Raw genomic sequence first — 23211 nt, 5'->3', positions numbered from 1 at the left:
TATTTAACTACTTGCATAGGTAAAGAAAACACTGTTGGTGAGAAATTGGACTTGGTAGTGTTCATGTTTTGGCCATTACAAGTGCCATTAGAGGTCCAAAATGCTTCCATAACAAGCACACACACTTCAAATGCAAAGTGCACCACGCACCATGTTTGTAATGGGTTTCACATTGATGTAGTTACTGTCCATGGTAAGTGTGCAGAGCAGGCAGATCATGAAGTCAACACAGGATTGACAACAGCACTGCCATATTGGAGCTCCATAATTCAGCCGATGTCCTGTCTTGAGATCACACAGCTGAAAATGCAGCAAGAAAGAACCCTGCACCCCTCTCCCCCAGCCAGTGCTATTTGAATCACACCACCTGCCATCACCTCACTGTTGCGTCACACCAGCTGCCATCTTTAAAATGCAGCCAGCAGCACAGCGCTCATCGCCACCAGCTCACCACCACTGCCTGGGAGACATGGCCAGCAAAGGAAAAAAGACTGCAGCGCCCTGCTTCAACTACTTAAATGTTGCTGGTTTATTCCCTTTGATTTTCCACAGTTGTTTCAATTTTCAAAAGTACAGGGTGTGGTATGGCAGGTGTTGAAGTATCTTTTATTGACTTCAAGTCTTCTGCACTAATCATTTTCCTCCAGGCATTGGTGCATTAGTAGGCCTTCCCCTTGAAGTCATACATGACTTTGACAATGTGCAGAGATCATGCAGAGCAGGAAAGGTTGAGGAAAAGGAGGAGGAGGAAGAGGGGGAGGAGGGCTCCCAACAGGGGACCATATCCACCAAGGGTGTTTGAGGAGCAATTTTCCGACCTGAACCTCAGTTATGACCAATGTTTGAGGTGTCTGTGCCTCACTAAGGAGGTCCTCATTGAAATCTACCAGCTGCTGCAGCCAAAGCTCCAGCCTGAGAGCAGGGCAAGGATTGCATTGCCAGTGGCTGTGAAGGTAACCGTGGCCATGAGCTTTCATGTGTACGACTTCTTCCAGGCTGGTGCTGGTGATAATAGCAACATCTTGCAATTTGCAAGGCACTGTTGCATAACGCAGGTCACTGAGAGGTACATTCATTCAATTCCTTCTTGCCAAAGAGAAGCAGGTGGAGCAGGCACAAGGGTTTGCATGGTTTACAGGCTTCCTCGTGGTGTAAGGTGCAATTGATTTTACCCATGTTGCTTTGCAGGGGGTGGCGTAGCGGGTGTGGGGGGATGGGAAGGGAAGAGGGGTGGCGGCGCAGGAGTGCATATCAACTCTGTCCATGTACTGTAGCTCAAACAGATTCTGCTCTCCCGGCAGCAGCTGTTGTGTGACTATTAGATGTTTATCAAGCAGTTAATGCCCAGTATCCTGCCAGCAGTCACAATGCCATCACTCTGACCAGCCTGCTTGCCACCTGTATTTCAGCCATCATGGCACACCAAAGGCTGGTTATTGGGTGACAAACTCTATCCACTGATGACAAGCTTATGATTCCAGTTCACAACCCATGCACACATGCACAGCATACATACAATGGGCTGGATTTTGCTGAAATTGTCAACACCCTGACATCGAGACCATTTCTGCGCCTTGGCTCCACTAGAGGTTGGAATGCAACGCGGGTTAACGTCTTGCTGGAGGTGACCAATTAGTTCGACCAATTACGTATGGATGGCAGGCACGATCAGGAGGCGGAAGCTGGAAGTGGCGGGTCCCATTTACTGGCTGCCTGTCCGGCATCGCAGTGGATACAGCCAGAGAATGTCAGCCCTCGAGGAACAGGCTTTCAAAGCATTAACATGGCAATTTTTCATGACCTCATGGCTTATTGACAACTCCCTGGAGGCCATGCTAGAAGGGGGTCTGAGCCCCAAGGAACATATTATTTCTGGACAGTGGCAGGCAGAGGTCTGCCAGCCAAATAACAGAAGCATAGTTGGAGATGTTCAGAGAAGTCAGCAGCCACAGTATGGTTAGCAGGACTTAGGTCCAGTGCAGAAAGCCATCAATGACCTTCTGAGGTCTGGCAAGGTGAGTCACATGCAAAGCCAAGCTATGAGCCAAGATGGTCTTAAAGGAACTGCACACGTCTGAGAAGGAGTGCCTCAAGGCAGCCAGTGTATAGATGTGTGCCCAGTCCCACCCCTCACCTGAGGGAAGGGGTCAAAGCTTTGTATACTTGGGAGAATGGTAATGTAAGCTTAGGGCTGGTGCCATGCTAGGATTATCACATCTGATTTTGGACCATGATGATCAAATGGGAAGGTTAACTGTAGCTGAACTTTTCGCCTTCACACTGCAGAAGAAATGATCGCACAGCACCCACAAGAGGAGTCATTCAGGGGGTGCAACAGCCAAGCTGGCAATATTCATGGAGGAGGAGGCCCTTGACATTGGAAGAGTGGCTACAGTGCAAGCAGTCAGCAATTGCGAGATTGTTGTGTGGCAGAGAGGTAGTGAAAGTTGATTGATTGTTCCATGAATGCGCCATGAAGCAGCTTCAAACTTTGTGAAATTGTTTCCAGTAAATGCCACTTGATGTGTTGACAAATTTCTGTTGAAGCAGCTGCTAAGATGAACTGATGTTTTCTCTCTTACACGGGGGCAATGCTGGAGGATCAGTAGCAACCAGCAGCTGATTGTGGAGGCCATGGATACCTCAGAGGGAGATTTGCACCTTGAGGAAGCACCGTTGCAAGGATCAAGCATGGGTAAACATCCCTCACTTGGGCCTCAGGTGACTTTAGAATGGCTGGCACAACATGACATGTGATCAGGTGATGGAGACAGAGGCTGCTGTGGGCAGCCCTCACATGTGAGCATTGAGGACACAGGGCAACTCCAGCCATGCTCACCAGCTGGAGGTGCTGAGCATTGTGGGTCATATACAAAGTGGTGTTGGTGGAGCAGCAATGGGAGATGTGTGGGCACAGTCACAGTCTCCAGAGGCAATGTAGCCTCTTACTCAGGGAATGGAGGAGTCCATTCATGACACAATTACCATAATCTCTCATGCATATGAGCAGGTGAGTGTGAAAGAGTGGCCCCCTCATATGGACAGTCCAGAAGTCTGGCACCATTCCAAAGCCATTGCCATCCTAAAACCAGGAAAACTAGTTTATGATCCAAAAAGATACCATCTTTTTGCCCTTCTATCTATGGTCACCAGGCGATCGAACGGCTCATCCTTAACCAGATAAAAACACTTTTAGAAATTTCCCTCCCAAGTGAGCAAGTGGACTTCAGGAAGAAGCTGCACTGGGCAGGTCATTGCACTCACTACCAACATTGAGGCAGGGCTGTCTTCCTAGATTTGTCATCGGCATGAAATATCGTCTGGCACAAAGGTCTGCTTTTGAAGTTTTCAATCATCAATGCAACTAAACTCTTTAGCTTATCAACACCTTAACACAACGCTTCCCAAAAGTTTTCTGCTGTGACTCTATTTTAATTCACACTTGGTACAACCCCAGAGTGCAAAATGTAGGGCGAGGGGGTGGTGGTGATTTGTTGAGTGGAATGGGGGTTCAAACAGCAGGGATACAGGCACAAAAGACAGTCAAGACACCTATCATCTTGCCGACCCTGTTGCTGTCAGTGATCGGGCCTCAGGGCTCATTGGACTAGGCCACGCCTAAAATTGTGCACATTTAAAGGGGCCTCGCAGCAGAATTGTCAAATTTGAGTCTCTGCTCCATAGCTGCAATTCCTGCCTTGGAGCTCATGACACCAATTACTCGTCCTGTGAACCCATTGGAGGTTGCAACCTACAATTTGGGGACCCTTGCGTTAGGAAGCAATTGTAAGTTCCACAATTATCTTGGTGATGAAACCAGTGAACAAGGAAAGTGGACAATGGTTTGCTGTAGGGGCTGGTGCTCACACCAGTCTTTTTCAACATCTATAAAGTGGACATGCCCTGTTCTAAATATCAGAAGTTCATCTATGTCAGTATCAATGCATGTATAAATGCTAGAGGGAACAAGAAGGCCGTTCACTAGCAATCTAGACACATTGGGTGCTACATCCAGACCAGGCCTTTGCCCCAATCCAGAAAAGACAGTTGTGCTGGTGTTCCAGCTGAACAATAACACCACCAGGAAAGAACTGAATGCCGCCCTCTGTGGAAGCTGACTTACCCATGACTCCCTACCCAAAATACCTGGCCGTCACTCTGGACAAGTTTCTCACATATCCGCCTCAACTAATCAATACTGGCTAAGAAGTGGAAATCAGAATGAACCTAGTCTGGAATATCATGCTGAGCACAACCAGACACTTTACACTGCAACAGTGAACCTAATCTACTCTGCTGTGGAATACTGCTGCGCCACACGTAGGTCATGGACATGTAGCTAAACATCACTACTGGGACCGTGTCAGGGATGCTTCAGTCCATTCCAACTGTGAGACTCCCTGTTCTGCCCCATATTGCCCTGCCTGTCATTCACCATGACGCCATCGTGCTCCAGGAGATGAAAAAAGTCATGAGCCATTTGCAAAGAATTGAAAAACCTATCAAGAAAGATTGTGCTAACCGTATTGGGAAACAGCAGCTAATATTCACACAGCTGGTATTAGCCTTTTAGCCAGATGGATGGAATCATGGGGTGTGTGCAACACAAGAAACCAACAGCTTATCATTGACCCAACAGCAGAGGTCACTGGTTTTGATCTCCTTTGAAGACAATGGGCAATGCTTAAATCCACACAGCGTATGGACAATGTGGTCACCTGTTCTATAAATGGAAGATGAGGGTTGACCCCGAAGTATGCCCATGGCCATGAGTCCAAGACCATGAAGCATATCACATTGCTGTACCCACTAAGATTTGTTGTGGGAGACAGCTCACTTCTCCACTCGACATCTCAGTAGGCCATCAGACAGATAACCAAACGTGACATCCCAAATTTTCTCCATCATATAAAAGTAGTAGTAGTGCATTTTGCAGCTAAGTAGGACCACATAATTTCAAACTCTGTAACGTTGTGATTGAAAATATTTATATTTTACATTTTTCCCCTGAGGATTATGAAATATCTACCATCACACCTCCCATGTTACATTAATTTTGTAATCCATGCAAATTTCTCTATCACACTTTCATTTAACAGAGAGAAGGCTTAGATTCAAAAACAGTGACATATCACACCTGATCCATCACAAAACTTAACACATATAGCTAGCAGGGATAAAAACTGCCAAACAATAGTATCCTTTAAATTCATCACTCAGTAAATAGCTACCATTAGGTAGGAGCATAAATTCAAAATTAAATCACTTCAAGTACTTCTTGAAATTTGTTTCAGGAGTCATCTTGGCTTCTTCACTGAACTGACAGTTTACTGCTCAAAGTAAGGTTTCCTACATAATAAAGGCATACAAATATGCACAATTTATACAAAAATAATTAATTAATCTGCCAACAATAGCCTTGGGCGGAACTTGTAATTTGTTTGTGCCTGTTCAAATAGCTTTGCAGAGCTAGCTATTTCAAAAGCAGCTCTCATGAAGGGCCATAGGCGGAATCTTGTGCCCTTGCCCATGGTGAGTTTGGTGGCAGGTGGCATTTAATCGGTGGGAGGGTGGCGTGTGTGGAGCTCCAGTGGATGGCCTTCCCACCCCACCACTAATTGAGGTGCTTAAGTTGGCAATTAATACCTATTTAAAGGCTTATCTTGCAGCCACTACCATTAACCCAGCAGTGGGTGGGGGGGTTTGTCATGCAGGGGGCATGACAAGCAAACCTCGGTGTGTTTGCTAACAGGCTTCCGGAGGGGTCTCTTGCTCAAAGCTACACTGTACCTGATTGAGGGGCCGAGCATTGGGAAGGGGGGGCCTATTGAAAACTACCTCTTGCCCTTGCTGCCGATCAGCCCTCATGCCCCAGCAACCTCCACCCCAAAACCCTCTCCTGTCATCACTCACCTACGCCTGGGACCCTCCTCCATCTGAAGCCTTGGGTGGGTGTAGTAACGGCATCAGCTACTGCCTCTCCCGTGGTGCTGATGAGTACAGAAGACCTACCAGCTTCTGATTGGCTGGCAGCTCTTGGTGGGCAGGACTTCCACCCTCGGGGTCCTTGATCCTGGGGGAAGCCCTGCTGCTGGCCCGTGTGCCTGAGTGGCACAAGGTGCGGTGGGCCTTCTTGAAATGAGGCAACACAGACACTCTTGCTGGCTTTCCAGCCAGTGGCCTAGAGCACCGTCGCCTCCATAAAATTCCGCCCATTAAACTCCGTTTCTCTCCACAGATGTTGCCTGACCTGCTGAGTGTTTCCTGTTGAGCACTTTTTGTTTTTATTTTAGGACTTGCGATTTATTAGCTCCACTCTGTACCTCCCCCTTCACTGCTATATCCTAAAGGAAAATTACTGAGGAAGGCAACCCCACATGAAAATTAGTTTTAGGAGCTGTGAACGTAGCTGGGAATCACCATGCAGTGGTGTAGGCTGGAGCTTGTAAAGGCTGGGCAGAAAATGGAGAATGTTGACTACAGCCGATGGAGCCCCTGGCAGCAAGCAGTCCAACATAAAGAGCGAATCATAGACTTTTTTGCTATTTCTTGTGGAGCTACCAGCTAATCAATGACAAACCATATAATACTGTGCTAAAGTTGGTGTCTACAAGTCTATATGCCCAAAAAGGATGTATGAGATTGCAAATGGGGTACTACATAAAACTCTAGTATGACATTACAAATCACTGATATCACAATGTACATTAGCACAAGTATCATTATGGTACTGAGGCTGAATGAAATGATTCATACTGCTGGCACTTTCAACTCCATCTAGAAATGAGATCTAAATCAAATTTTCTCCACAGCCTCCTCCTGGAGAGTTAAACTTTCAGCATGTAATTTTTGGAAGTGAAATCAACAATATTTTACACAAAAAATAAAAGCAAAATACTGTGGATGCTGGAAATCTGAAATAAAAACAGAAAATGCTAGAAAAGCTCAGCAGATCTGGCAGTATCTGTGGAGAGAGAAACAGAGTTAACATTTTGAGTTCAATGTGACTTCTTCAGAACTCGAAGGTGAAACCATTATCCATTTCAGTCGCTTTACCTTATTTTAATTTTCTGTTTAACAAGGCTTGCTTCATGTAATGTCATCCAAATTTACAAAAACAGATCTATTTATACTGATTATTATTATATTTCATTTTATCCATGAATGCTTTAATCTGAATGGTACATTATTGTTCTAGTCTTGAATAAAATTAAAGACAATGACACCCAAATATTGACGGCACTGTTCTGGAAAATGGTGGGTAATCAGGATGACAGGTAACGTGGTAGGAGATTTTATTTATGCCGCTCAATCACTTGCTCATACAATAATGCAGCTCAAATTTAAAACCCTTTGCAGTTTCCAAATAATGCGCAACTTCCTGTAACAAAGAAAACTTCACTCGGAAATGATGGGCATTTATAGTGCATCATAACTGTCCCATAAGACTACTGAAATGCCAGTCTGCATACCTGTTTTCTAGCTGACCAAAAGCCATATTTTCAAATATGTGACTAAATATATCTGTTAAACTATGTTTTGAGAATTGTGTTAGCATCAATTGTAATTTAGCAACTTAAAAAAACAACAACTTGCATTTATATATCACCTTTAATATATGAAAAGGTTGCATTGTGCTTCCAGGGAGCATAATCTGACTAAAATGGATAACGATCCAAAGATGGCGATATTAGAAGGGGTGACTAAAAGCTTAGTTATTATGATAGGGTATAAGGCAGGTTTTATAAGCAGAGAGAGATACAGAGAGGCAAAGAGTTCCAAGGTGGAAGTTCCGGAGCTTAGGACATAGACAGCTGAAGGCACACTTGTCAATGGTTGGTGAAGGGAGTGGGTGCTATATAAAAAGCTAATGCTGGAGGAGTTTACAGAGATTGGGAGGTGCAAGGCCGTGGAGAGATTTGAACAAAAAGATGAGAATTTTAAATTTGGGACATTTGTGGACCAGGGCTCAATGTAGGTGAGTGAGTACAGGGGGCTGGTGGGTGACACAGAAGTGGTGCAGAATAGCATATGGGCAGCAGAGTTTTCTATGAGCTCAAGTTTATGGGGGATGGACAATGGAAGCCAGTCATGAGAACATTGGAATAGCACAGTAAGATTGTTTGGCTGGTAACTTTAAGTCCACCTTTATGTCTTAAATTGTTTTTTTCTAATCATTTGTATTAAAGCTAATACTTTGGATTTATATATTATGTGGCAGAATTCCCATTTGAGCTTACCTGTTGAGTGTCTTCCAAGCTTCAACATACGTAGTGATCTCATCAACCTCAGGATCTGGACAATTTTTCCCACATTTTCCAATTCTGTGGAGCCTCCATAAAGCTGTTCCACCAGCATAGTGATGTAAAATGGAATCACAGCAATGAGGTCTATGATATTCACCAGGCTCTTAAGGAACTTGCACTTGTTTTTCACACATAAGAATCTCAGTAGATATTCTGCAGAGAACCATGTGATGCAAATATACTCAACTGCATTCAATAAAGGGGGTTCCAGTATTGTATATTCAAGGGAAAAGAGAGCCATGTTTGCAATGGAAACGAGAACAAAGGCAACAGAAAGGATTCCAAATATTTTAGCTAGCTTTGAAGAGTCAGGTTTCTCCAACATGACCCATAGTTTTTGTCTTAGTTTTTCACAAATCACTCCAGAAAAATCTTCCTCTTCATTCTGAATTGTTTCTGTATCTCGTTTTATGTCTAAAGCTTCATTAATTTCTTTCCGTCTGTAATATTTGTCTCGGCAGCAAATGTCAATGTTAAGCTCATCTATTCCCCAGTATTCAATTTCCTGCAAAAAGGACATTGCACAAAGTTCTTCATTTACATGCAACCTTCCAGTTTTATAATAATTTATGATATATTTGAATGTCTGAGAACTCCGGTCAAAGAAATACTCATTGTCCACAAAGTTGGCATCATCACACAGCTCCAGAACAGAATCCTGTTCAGACATAGCCAGTTTTCCCAGACGCGTTTCAGGGTAGGACAACAGAGTTTCATGTGACAAAATGAATCTGCTGCCACCAACGTTTATGATAAAGACGTTTAAACGATTTTTATTCAGGTGTTCTTCACTGCAGAAAACATTGGATTCCAGGGAGAAAGCTGAGCAATTATCTTCATTCTGTTCAACTAACCAAGGAGAATAATTGGGCGACTTCATGGTACATGGTCACTGATGATGACCTGGTAAATAAATTAAAAATTATCTTTGTTAGGACACATATGAACATTAATAAAATTGCCACATCCCTTTTCATTGCATTACACATTACCCATTAAGGTCTGAAAATAGATTACATGAAATGCTTAATGAAAAGCTCCTTCAGCAATGTTCAAACTTTTTTTTGGATTTTAAACTTAGTAAAACTGTAAATGTCTCCAGCACATGTGCTCATTACTGTGATATATGATTTTGAATGAATGTTTAACATTTTTCCCCAGCAGCAGTACAAGAGCTTTTATGACATGTCCTTTACATAGGCTGGTGGAAAGGGTTATTGTAACTTGAGCACAAAAATGTCTGCGTCATCAACTGTGCAGACAATACAGACAGGAGGAAAGCATTCTGCGGCGCATGTTTCTTCAGTTTGACTAAACTGGACTAATCTTTCATTGAAGTACATAGAATCAATAGGAACACATGATGGTGTAAAATCCTTGATGAGCTCATTCAGGATGTTAAATTTAGAGTTTTAATGACCTTGTCCTTCTGATTCTCTTAGAAAAACTGTCCCTTGAATTCAAAATTCTGCTTGGCATCTGTTAACTTGGTATATGCCACTTCATCTTATATGTATTTGAAAATTTTCAGGAAGTGCTGCTTTCCAAATGCCAATGGTTCTTCCAGTAAACATGCATATTCTGGGAAATAATTGACCTGGCATAGTCAAGTCAATCTGTGTTATTTTTCAATATGTGTTTAGTGTATCCTTATATGGTTTATGTCTGGAGACTGAAGGTACACTCGTTACATTGGGAAAGGATGAGTCTAACCAACAAGAATAACACTAAAAAAAGAAACTGCAAATACTGGACACCTGAACCCAAAACAGGAACAGATAGAAATACACAGCAGGTGCTTTATCAATGGCAGATTAAAGCTTCAGTGTAATCTAGTATCCGAATCAAGTATGGGGGAGGGAATGGAGATAATTAAGAGAATCGTCAAATAGATTATTTTAAAAAGTTTGCAAGAGGTGAAAACTCATTGAGATAATATCAGTACAACAATTCAAAAAATAAAAGGCAGTGAAATAGGTAACTAGACCAGTGAAGCCAAAAGAAGTAAGGAGCTAATTGTGGATGCTACAAAGCACTAACAATGTAAATACAAAACCTTCCAGGTAGGTCTGGTCAATCAGTTTGCATAGTGCTAAATTTTCTTTTACAAATGTATTATGGTGAATCCTCAAATGATGCAAGAAATTTTAATAATATCACTGAGAAAAGAAAAACTTGCATCTATATAATTCTTTTCATGACCACTGGATGTCTAAAGTGCTTTACAGCCAATGAAGAACTTTCAAAATGTACTCACTGTTGTTATGGCACAGCTGATGGTAAATGATGAGCTGCTCAAATCCCAAAGGGAAACTTGAAACAACTGTTTCGTAATTTGTATATTTATTTCGAGATGTGTGCCTTGAGTTCAGTAGTAATAAGACCACTGAATCTTATTGTTTTTTTACAAAACTAAATTAAACATTTATTAATAGAGGAAATGATTTTAAGCACAGACATAGGTCTACAAATTATTACTACGATAACTCCTAGCTCCCCCGATTGATCTAACTCCTAGTTACATCTCTGTTAAGGCAGCAGTAAGATACATAGGGCAGAATCTTGCCTTTGTTGGGCGGGCTTGGTGGGGGTGGGAGGGAAGCTGACTGCCACCCGTGATTGAGGCTGGAAGGCGATTTCACGCTGGCGAGCCAATCAAGGCTGCCCAGTGTGAAACATGAATGGCAGCGCTTAGCGCTGCCTGTGCAGGCGGGGGGAGGAGGGTGGGCGGGGCAAGTGCAGCCTTCATGTATGCATGCGAGTGTGTGCTTCCCAATCTACCTGAGGCACAGAGCTGCTTCAGGGTGATGAAGCATTTTCAAAAAAAGATAAAGAAATAAATAATGTAATAAAACATGTCCCCTCATGTGACTCTGTCAACTCCAACATGCGCCCGCCGAATGAAATATCGCGCGACTGTGCATTGACGTCAGGACGCTCGCCCGACGTCAATGTGCATCATTTTACGCTCAAGCGGGTTGGGCACATGCCCACCCATCGAGCTAAAAATTTTGTCCATAGATTTTAAAAGGCCCAGGTAAAGTAACACAATATCCTGAACAGTTGAATTCAAAGTGAGTTTTTCTCAGTTTTGGTTCCTTGTAGACAGCAGCTTGAGGCTTAGATGCTAGAGGCTTTTCACACTGCGTTAGAACTTAAAATGCCTGCCCTTACACACAGCCTCCTCTCCTTTATACATATTTTCCCCTTTGAATGCAAATTCCCATTGCTTCACTATTTCTTTGGACTTTACCTCTCTAATAATAAAATCTATCATGATACTAATTTTACCAATAATCTTGGGGAAAAATAAACATACTGTTTTTTAACTTCTTCTGTCTGGGTGTGACATTTCACTCCCTCTTTTGAATTCAAGCTCCTCTGGTTTATTTAAAAATGCAAATGTTCCCTTTACACCTCACATTTTAAAACTTCACCCATGTTTACCTATTTAGTATTTCAAACCTAGCTTCTCTTCTTACATCAAAGCCTTCAGACCAGCTGTCTTTAATTCAATTAAGTCCCACATACACACACACACACAGACCCATATACACAGACGGCAACTATTACTCTACAAAAAACTCTAACATTACGAAAATTATTATATCTTCCTGACACCCCCCTCCTTATTAAAAAATGAACCGTCATAATTTAAAAAGGTGGTTTCATTTTCTGAACCAACCTTATGTTAACTCTGATCCATAATAAACTATTACATTACCAGATGCATGCATTAACATAACAATGCATATATAAATCCTTGATATCAACAGAAATCATTCCAGTCCAGTGTCCAGGTTAAAAATGTCCAATTTTCCCTTAATGCTCCAAACTCTTGACAATGCATCTGCAATCAGATTTTCTCATCCTGCCACATGTATAATTGTAGATTAAATGGTTGCAGTAATAAACTCCATCTGAATAGCCTTGCACTTCTGTCTCAAAATATGTCCAGAAACTTTAAAGGATTATGGTCTGTGTAAACAATTGTTTCTGATGAATTGTTTGCAACTGAAATCTCAAAATCCTCAATCCCAAAGTCTCCTTTTTGATTGTTGAATATCTGTTGTAGTTATAACAGACCATATGACCTGTTGTACATACAACTTTCGTGAAAAATACCCTATTGGCTTTTCAATTCCATTTTCATCTTCTTATAACAGTACGGTCCCAATGCCTATACCACTTGCATCAGCGGCCAACTTAAATTGCTTGGTATAATTGGGTACTGCCAAAACTGATGTTACAGTTAATACTGTTTTCAAACTGTCAAATGACTTCTGACACCCCTGTGTCCATTGAGACTTCTTGTTCTTTTTTAATAGTTCAGTTAATGGAGCAACTACTCGGCTAAAGTTTGGTACAAATTTCTGGTAAAACCCATTCATGCCCAGAAATCTCAAAACTTCGCATTTTGTTGTAGGCACTTGGAAATCCATGATAGCCTTGACTTTTGCATCTCTTGGAGCCACTTTACCATGCCCAATGGTAAGGCCTAGATGTGTAACTTGGGCTTTTGCAAATTCACTTTTAGTCAAGTTTATCACCAAATTAGCTTCTTGTAATTGACAAAACAATTATTCCAGATGCTGTAAATGCTCCTTCCACATTTAACTGAAAACTATCAAGTCATCAATATAAACAGCACATTTGCTCTGACCTGCAATGACTTTGTCAGTCTTTGAAATGTTGCAGGTGCATTTTTTATACAAAATAGCATAACTTTAAACTGATATAGTCCATGTGGTGTCACAAATGCCGATATCTCCTTTGCTCGCTCCGATAACCGTACTTGCCAATATCCTCTTAGCAAGTCAATCTTTGTGATAAATTTTGATTGTCCCATTTTCTCAACGCAATCTTCCAACTGTGGTAAAGGATATACATCTGCTTTTGTCACTGCATTCACCTTTCGATAGTCCACTCACAGTCTTTGTGTTCCATCCAGTTTCGATACCAGCACAATAGGCAAACTCCAGTTACTGCAACTAGACTTAATGATATCATTTTGAAGCATGAATTCAATTTCTTTCTGTAGTTGTGATAACTTTGCCAGATTTAATCTATAAGGATGTTGCCTTAGCAAAGATGAAACTTCTACACATACATCATGTATAGCTAAATTTGTCCTCCTCAGTTTATTCCCACAAATAGCTTTATGTGACTGCAATAGCTTCTCCAAATCACGTTGATACTTGTCTAGAAGGTAACTCAATATTACATTTAAATTTTCAAGTACCCCCTCATTATCCAATTTGATTAGAGGAAAATCAATTTCAGAATGCTGCATTTTTCCTCTTTCTCTTTATCTACCACTACTAACACCTCCTTTTGGTCCTCTTCCCCGTCAAAGTACTTTTGAAGCATATTTACAGGACACACACTCTGCTTCTTTCTTATATCTGGAGTATTAATTTAAAAATTTACTTGACTCTGTTTCTTTTTAATCTTGTAAGGCCCACTAAATCTTCCCTTTAATGAGTCACCCAGTACTGGTAACAGAACTAGCACTTTCTCCGCAGTAACAAAACTATGGGCTGTAGCTTTACTGTCTGCCTTCACTCTCATCACTTGCTGTGATATCTTTAAATGTTCCCCCATTCATGAGCTATCCCCAGAAACTCATTTCTATATCCATTTGGTATTACAATCTGATGCACTTCCCTCCAGCTTTCATTTGCTGAAGCATGATAAGGCCGCAATTTCCTCATTAAAACATTATCCTTAAGGTAATAGCACTCTGGGACACACTCTGCCTCTATTTCTGAGCAAGCTGTATGATATTATTATTTTATTTGCATATCCTTTTCCTGTAAGTCTACCAACTGCCTTGAGTTAAACACCTCATCTGAATTGTCCTCTGTTCTTTCCTTTTGAACAATGTTCTCAAACACCGTGCCAGCTACCTTCCCTCTGCCTTTGAACTTCCTGGTCTTCTTGTTTCAACATATGAGCCTATGATCTTGTTACCACATAATCTGGAAACATCCCGGGCTGCTCTCTCTGCAACACTTCTGTTGAAAACACTTCTATAGGCTGCTCAAATACAATAGGCACTGCACACATCTGGTGCACTTCCCTACAGCTTTCATTTACTGAAGCATGATAAGGCCTCTATATCATTACCCAAAATAAATTGAATCCCTGCAATGGACAATTTTTCCACTACTCCAACAATCACCTCTCCCGTTTTCCACTTACACCTTAAATTGACCTTCTACAATGGAATAGGTTTAGCATCTCCATGAACCCTACTTATTATCACCTATTCCTGCAATACTCCCTCTGCACAACAAATGTCACTATCCCACAACATTAAGGATTGACTAGACCCCATGTCTCTTAAAATTTTAATATCTTTACCTACCTCACCTTGTACACATGGAAAGACTTTCCCTTCACATGCAAAATCTTTAAACATTTCTGCAACCTGCTCCTCAGAATTTTCTTGGGTAAATTGTGAAGACATTCCCACTTCTTTACCTATCGCTATTCTTCCTGTTCTACCTGTACACAAACCATTGGTTTTCCCTATGACTAAACCTCAGAACCCACAGTAGTTTGACTTCCAGAACTTTTCTGTACTCCAATAATCCCAACAGATTTTTGCTGCAATTTCCAACACACTTCCTAAGTCCAACTTTATTACATGAAAACACCTCAATTTTAGAATGTCACTTCTACTCTCAGCATCTTTGTTTTTATTCTGAGAAAAAACTTCCAGGGAATTTCCATCTACTCCTGTTCCCTGACTACCCACCTTCCTTTCACCTTCCCACTTTCCATTCTTCTCAGATTTAAAAGGGTGACAAAAAAAGGTTTAGCTCTATGAACTAACTCATAATGATCAGTGATCTCTGCTGCTTGTCTTACCATTTTAACCCTTTGTTTCTCCACACGAGTTCCCACTATTGAAGGAATTGAATTTTTAAATTCTTCCAAAAGAATTACCTCTCTAATGGCTACATATATCATCTCTATCGTTAAGGATCCTATCCACTGGTCAAAATTACTTTGTTTTACTCTTTAAAACTCAATATAAGCTTACGCAGGCTGTTTTCTCATATCCTAAATTTCTGCCTGTCTGCCTCAGGAACCAACTCATATGCATTCAAAATAGCCTTTTTTACCACATCGTAGTTCACTAACATTTCTTCTGACAGTGAAGCATAAACCTTACGTGTTCTACCCACCAACCTGGATTGTAACAACAATGTCCAGTTTTCCTGTGGCCATTTCATCTTACTAGCTATCTTCTCAAATGAAATAAAGAATGCTTCTATATCGCTTTCCTCAAACTTCAGAGGAACTTGTACAAATTTAAATATCTCCCCACTGGGTTTTAGGTTAAAGGTTTTCTCATCATCAGGACATTCCTCAGCATCTGATGTCTCTTTTTTTAAAATTCAGCTTTTTAAACAGGTACACTCTTGTTTCTTTCCTTCATTCTCTCTTCCATTGCTAACTTATGCCTCTGAAGATCAATTTTTCGCATTTCCATTTCTTTTTGAAATAATCTTTCTGTTTCCCTTTCTTTTCCTGCTGCCTCTAGTCAAGTTTTTTCATTACCAATTCTTTTTCCTTTTCATTTGCCTCCAATTCAAGTTTCCTCAGTTCCTTTGCTTGTTCATATTCAAGCCTCTTCATTTCTAACTGAAGTCTCACTACCTCCAGCTGTGACTCACTAGTGTCAGGTATCACTTCCAGCTTTAAATGCTGTGCTATCACTTCAACTATGCCTGCTTCCTTTGCCCCTACAGGTAACCTCAACAGCAACTTATCTGCCAACTCTGATAGCATACCCTTAGATACTTTTAGTAACCCATTCAGAATTACATCTTCTACTTCCAATAAGGTTTTAGCCATGGATACAGCCATTTTGCAGTGTCACCACTTTAAAAATACTTCACACCAACTCTAGAACTAAAAGTGCTTGCCATTCTCACAACCTTAAGGTTCACCAACTCCAAACCAATCATGGAGTAGGAAATATATTCTGCAAAGAGCCCCCAATTTTGTTATGGCACAACCAATGGTAAATGGTGAGCTGCTCAAACCCCAAAGGGAAACTTGAAACAATTGCCACAGCTCTTTTGCAATTTGTATATTTATTTCAAGATGCTTGCCTTGAATTCAGTAGTAGAAGACCACCGAGCCTTATTGTTTTTTTTTTTACAAAACTAAATTAAACATTTATTCATTGAATAACTTATCTTAAGCACATACATAGGTCTACACCTTACTACTACGATAACTCAAATCTCCCCTGCTAAATCTAACTCCCAGTTACACCTCCATTAAGGCAACAGTAAGACACATAGATTTTAAAAGACCCAGGCAAGGTAATACGACACCCTTAACAGTCGAATTCAAAGTGAGTTTTTCTCAGTTTCAGTTCCTTGTAGGCAGCAGTTTGAGGCTTAGATGCTGTAAAATTTTCGCACTTGTGTTAGATCTCTCTAATAATAAAAATCTATCATACTACTAATTTTACTAGTAATCCTTGGGGAAAATAAACACACTGGCTGGGATTTTCCGACCCTGTCGTGGGCAGGACCCGCTGCGAGCGAGATGGCGCCCCATCCAAAAGTCCATTGCCTTGCGGCGGGACTGGAAGATCGAGCGGCGGGTGGGTGCGGAAAATCCTGCTCGCTATTTCTTAACGTCTTCTTTCTGGGTGTGACATTTCACCCCCTCTTTTGAATTCAAGCTACTCTGGTTTATTTAAAAATGCAGCTATTCCCTTTACACCTCACATTCTAAAACTTCACCCATGTTTACTTATTTAGTATTTCAAGCCTAGCTTCTCTTCTTACATCAAAGACTTCAGACCAGCTTGTCTTTAATTCAATTAGGTCACACACACACACACACACACACAGACCCATAGACACAGACCTCACTATTACTCTACTTTACAATAAATTCCAATAACATTATGAAAATTATTATATCTTCCTGACACTGTTGCAATGCAGGAAACGAGGCAATTTGCGCACAGCAACTTCCCATAAAGAGCAATGTGATACAGATGAACATTGGAAATAGGAGCAGAAGGAGGCCATTCAGCCCGAGTTTGTTCTGCCATTCAATAAGACTATGGCTGATCTGTTTGTGTTTTGAATTCCACATTCCTATCTACCCCCCAATAACCTTTGATTCCCTTGCCTAACAAGAATCTATCTACCTCTGCCTTAAAAATATTCAATGACCTCACCTCCACTGCTTTCGGAGGCAGAGAGTTCCAACGTCACACAACACTCTGAGAGAAAAAAATTCTCCTCATCTCTGTCCTAAAAGGGCAACCCTAATTTTAAAATAGTGCCCCCTAATTCTGAACTCACCAAGAGGAAACTTCCTTTCCACATCCACCTTGTCAATACCGTTCAGGATCTTATATACTTACATACGAGCATACGAATTAAGAGCAGGGGTAGGCCACTCAGCACCTTGAGCCTGCTCTGTCATTCAATATGATCATGGCTGATCTGAATCTAAATAGATTAAAAATATTCAAAGACTCTGCTTCTACCGCCTTTTGAGGAAGAGAGTTCCAAAGACTCACAACCCTCTGAGAGAAAAAAAAATTCTCCTTATCTTTGTCTTAAATGAGTAACCCCTTATTTTTCAACAGTGACCCCTAGTTCTTGATTCTCCCACAAGAAGAAACATCCTCTCCACATCCAATCAAGTCACCCCTCACTCTTCTAAACTCCAGTGGAAACAAGCCCAGTCGGTCTAATCTTTCCTTATAAGACAACCCGCTCATTCCAGGTATCAATCTAGTAACCCACCTGTGAACTGCCTCCAATGCATTTACATCCTTCCTTAAATAAGGAGACCAAAATGGCACATAATATTCGAGAAGTGGTCTCACCAATGCTCTGTATAATTGAAGCATGCTCCCAATGCGGTCTCCTCTACATTGGAGAGACCAAACGCAGACTGGGTGACCGCTTTGCAGAACACCTTCGGTCTGTCCACAAGCATGACCCAGACCTCCCTGTCGCTTGCCATTTCAACACACCACCCTGCTCTCATGCCCACATGTCCGTCCTTGGCCTGCTGCAATGTTCCAGTGAAGCTCAACGCAAACTGGAGGAACAGCACCTCATCTTCCGACTAGGCACTTTACAGCATTCTGGGCTTAACATTGAGGTCAACAACTTCAGATCATGAACTCTCTCCTCCATCCCCACCCCCTTTCCGATCCCCCCTTTTCCAATAATTTATCATTTTTAAATATATTTTTCTTTTGCCACCTATTTTTAAATTTATTTTGATCTATTGTTTTATTTCCACCTTTTAGCCCATTTCGATCCCTTCCCCCTACCCCACGCCCACTAGGGCTATCTGTCACTTGCTCATTCTGCTTTCTACCCTTAATGTCACCATTAGCACATTCTATAGCTAATATCACCACCGTCAACACCCCTTTGTCCTTTTGTCTATGACATCTTTGGCAATCTCTTCTTTGCCTCCACCTATCACTAGCCCTCTATCCAGCTCTACCTGTCCCACCCCCCTCAACCAGCTTATATTTCATCTCATTTCTATATTTCCTTAGCTCTGATGAAGAGTCATACGGACTCGAAACGTTATCTGTATTCCTCTCCGCAGGTGCTGTCAGACCTGCTGAGTTTTTCCAGCTATTTTTGTTTTTGTTTCAGATTTCCAGCATCCGCAGTATTTTGCTTTTATCCTTACTTTTCTGTTCAATTCCTCTCCTAATAAAGGATAGCATTCGATTAGCCTTCTTAATTACTTGCTGTACCTGCACACTAACTTCTTGTGAATCATGCATTAGAACACCTATATCCCTCTGTACCTCTGAATTCTGCAGCCGTTCTCCATTTAAGTAATACTCTGCTATTTTAATTCTTCCTGCAAAAGTGAACAACTTCACATTTTCCCACATTATACTCCATCTGCCAGATTTTTGCCCATTCACTCAATCTATCTATATTTGTCTGCAACCTCCTTACGTCCTCTTCACAACATACTTTCCTACCTTTGTGTCATCTGCAAATTTAGCTACAATGCCTTCACTCCCCTCATCTAAGTCATTGATATCAATTGTAAAATGCTGAGGACCTATCACAGACCCCTGTGGGACTCCACTCATCACATCCCGCCATTCAGAAAAAGACCCATTTATGCCTTCATGATGATCACCAAACAATCCGTTTTCTGTGATGTTGATTGAGGATCAATTATTGGTCAGGACACCAGGGATAGAATTTTCGAGTCGGCGAGTGAGGGCGGGGCCCACTCACCGATGCGTAAAATGATGTGCGGTGACGTGGGGCGGGCATCCCAACGTCACCGTGCATCATTTAGATTTTTAGTTCGGCGAGCGCGTAGCCGACTCGGCTGCGTGCCCACTGAAGCGTCAAAGGCCTATTAAGGCCTGTTAAAAACTGATTGAAATAATTAAATGAGCTGCCTGTTCAACCTTAAGGTTGGTGGGCAGGCAAAGAGCCCAAGCGGCCTTCGCATTTTTTATGGAACCTCATCCATGGGCGGGATAAGGTTTCATGAAGTGTTTAAAAATTCAATAAAAACTTTCAAAAAAATTAATTGATATGTCCCAGCTTGTGTGACACTGTCACATGAGGGGACAAGTTTTAAAAGTTTTTAATTTCTTTGCACTCTTTCGTGCGCATACATGAAAAAGCACAGGCCCAGACTCAGGGAATCCCCCCCTGCCCGCACAGGGAGCGCTCAGCGCTTCTAAGCGAGCATCACGCCGGGCGGGCCTTAATTGGCCCACCCACGTAAAATGGCGGCGTGGCCCTGCACAACACCCCCCCACCCCCGAAGAGGGGAAATTTCTGCCCCGGGGTAACTCCCCTGCTCTTTTTCGAAGTAGTGCTATGGAATCTTTTACATCCACCAGAGTAGGCAGATGAGGCCTTGGTTTAATCCAGAAGAGAGTACCTCTGACAATGCAGCCTTATGACTTAGAGGTGAATTGCATTGCTGTATGCCTAATGAATCATTTTGCGGTTCATTTTAGGAAATTTTAGGCACACAGCCAATGATTGCCAAAGCGGTGCTACCTTTAAGCAACATTCCCTGCTAGGAGCACACAATGACAGAATCATCTCTAGTATATCATCTGGGAAAACACCACAGAGAGTCAGTTTATGTCATAGGGTGAAAGTCTCAGTTACATAGTTTGCAACCTAAACTTTAAGACTTTGGATTTATCTGATCTTGAGAGCTGTCATTTTATCACTTGTATCATTGGTGTCCTTGTCACTTTCCAAAGTGTTTTTGCATTCTGCTTGGGTTTATCTGTACAGATGGAAACAATATTAGGTTTGAACTGTGCCTACATTTTTGACATAAAGACAATAACACTATTGTAACTGACAAAGCAAAACTACTTACATTCTTTACAGGGAGCACAACAAAACCAAAGGATGAAGAACATTATTGAAGAATTTGCAAGATTTTGTTGAATTGTATGTGGCATTTTTAACTGTTAACTTTATAGCCTTTGCCATGGCGTGATAATGTGGGGGTTAATTTCTGCAAGGGTTCTCCACATCTTCCACCATAACTTTGGCTGAAGAGCAGCAGAAACCTTGGTGGAACAGAGTAAACTAATGAATGCCTGATGATGTTGCTCTTGGTGCGTTCGAGAACATGGTGGAAATTTGTGAGTGGCAAGAGATGAGCTGTGGTGGATAATGATAAAGTGTCCTTGATCAGTTTCTGGGAGATTTTAGTCAATCTGGTTAAGGGAATATTTAAAGTGTTCCTTGATTGACCCAAATTCCTCAGAAACCAATCAGAAAAGCCTGGCATGTTTTTCATTTGGGCGACGGTTATATTTAAGGAACAATACATATTATTCACAACCATTTTAATATATTGCAAAATAATTACATTTAGGTTAAATATGATTTTCCAGATAGTGTGGCAGCCTCAAACAAGGAGGAGTTGTTTATGTCACATTTTGGTCTGCGGAGATAGGTTATGATATTTTCCAACTTTGACAAACATTTACTAAGCAGTATTGGATTTCAGCTGTTAATTGCTTCCAATCTTTTGTTATCTATTCCAATTTCCATTCCACTGACCTTCTGCACTTCTAAATTCAATCTTGACAATCTATTAGTGTTCTGTGAAATTTTCATTGTCTTTATATCTATAAATAAAAGCAAGCATTGCTGTCGCTAATTCTTGTGAGTTGAAACAGTTTGCTTGTGTTCCCTTTTTAGAATTCCATCACTGGGGCAAGGTTTTACTTTGCTAAAATATGGGTCCATTTATTATTTTGTGGATGCTGATTGGGATTCAGAGCATCGTTATTACAAGGGCCTGAATTTTACCCTCCACCATCAGAGGCTTTGTAAAGCGGGGGATGAGCGTACAATTCCTCGGATGGGCTTCTCGCTGGGTTCCCATCCGCCCTGACTGCTGTAATTTTACGCTGAGGCGGGAGAGGCCTCAGACTGACTGCCTGCCCTTGCCCCAACTGATGCCCTTAAATTGCCAAATATTGACCACTTAAAGGCCGTTTCTCCCCAGCCTCAATTTTTAGACTGGCAGGAGGAGCTACTGAGTATGTGGAAACCAAAAACGAATCAGGTTCAGGCTTTGGACGGGAAGCGAGGGGTTTGTCTCCATCAGAAGCCCCCATTTAACTTCGGGCCCCCCACTTTGAGATCCGGTAACCTAAGAACCTCCATCGCTATCCCCACCAACTCCTACCCCCACCCGGCCTCTCCCCTGACACCCCAGCCCCCTACTGTCCACGTCCCCAATGCCTACCCTACCCTTCCCACCCTGAGACCCCCAAAACTTATCTCTACCTGGAATCCTGGGATTTAGGCTCTGAGGACTGCATGCAGTCCCAGGCCCGTCCACTGCAGCTTCTGGCTCTGCAGGGACTACAGAGCTGCCGACTGCAGAGCTACCTCCTGAGTGAGGGGTGAAAGTCCTGGCTGCAGCCACTTAATGCTCATTGGAGCGTGGAATCGATGCAGGGCAGACAGTGTTGACGGGGATGTGTTCCCCGCTGGCTCTACGGATGGCGGGATGGGAAACTCTGCTACCCGAAATATCCTGTCCAATGTGCCCAGTGTTGCTGATAGAAGCTGATATTTTGATTTGGTGATTAATTTTTTTGTAGACTGCTTGGCAAAATCTAGAGGTGAAAATGAACCATTAATAGTTAGCCATAAGCCGAAAAGACAGTAAAATTTGTGCTCATTTTCTTCTGCAAAAGCCATAAAAAAACAAAAATAAGTAAGCTACAATTTTTGGTTTTATCGACTCTGTAACACTATGATTAATGAATGAGAGGACACGAAACTCAAAGCAATCTTTGCAAAAATTTGGATGATGTGCTTTAACTATTTGCAAAAATAGCTTATGTTAAAAATTATGGAAAACCATTTCATTTTCCTGCATTGGTGAGACATTTGTAATGAAAATGAGTAGCCCTTAGCTCTAATCATTTAAAAATTGATCACAAGCCATAATGTGGTGCAGTGTGGGAGAGAATCATAGGGCATGAGTGCAAGCTTCTTATGTTATAGAGTTCCCTATCCCAGCTGCATTGCCGTAAGGAGTGTCAAATGAAAGACAAAGTGATTGCTCTAAGAAATTTTAAAATTGTAATGTTGTCACTGTGGCAGTTTTATGCACTTCTTAAGTGTTTAGTTCAAAGTGGCATTTATTGAACAGTAGGAGTAGATAGTCCACCTGCTCTCATGGCTACAAATGACATATGGTCTAAGTAGCCTAGAAAACGACATATTGGGCAGAATTTACCCACATAAGGGAATGGTGGTGTAGTGGTAATGTGTCACTGGACTAGTAATCCAGAGGCCCAGACTAATGCTGTGGGACTTGGGTTCAAATCCCACATAGCAACTGGTGGAAT

At 41.8% G+C, this 23211-nt stretch overlaps 1 protein-coding gene across 3 annotated transcripts in view; it reads right to left on the bottom strand.

The window, feature by feature from the left end:
- The window catches only part of kcnv1 (potassium voltage-gated channel modifier subfamily V member 1), an 88798-nt gene that overhangs the window by 19901 nt on the left and 45686 nt on the right, over nucleotides 1-23211 (bottom strand). For all 3 annotated transcript variants that reach the window (XM_078540208.1, XM_078540209.1, XM_078540207.1), the window contains one exon: nucleotides 8241-9209. In XM_078540208.1, the coding sequence (XP_078396334.1) occupies nucleotides 8241-9186 (946 nt within the window). In that variant the 5' untranslated portion in view covers nucleotides 9187-9209. The remainder of the gene's footprint in view (nucleotides 1-8240; nucleotides 9210-23211) is intronic.

This window comes from Cetorhinus maximus, chromosome 4, assembly GCF_964194155.1.
Source record: "Cetorhinus maximus chromosome 4, sCetMax3.hap1.1, whole genome shotgun sequence".
Lineage (NCBI taxonomy): Eukaryota > Metazoa > Chordata > Chondrichthyes > Lamniformes > Cetorhinidae > Cetorhinus > Cetorhinus maximus.
Note: the sequence above shows the minus strand (reverse complement) of the source record. Positions and strands in the feature narration are given on the sequence as shown.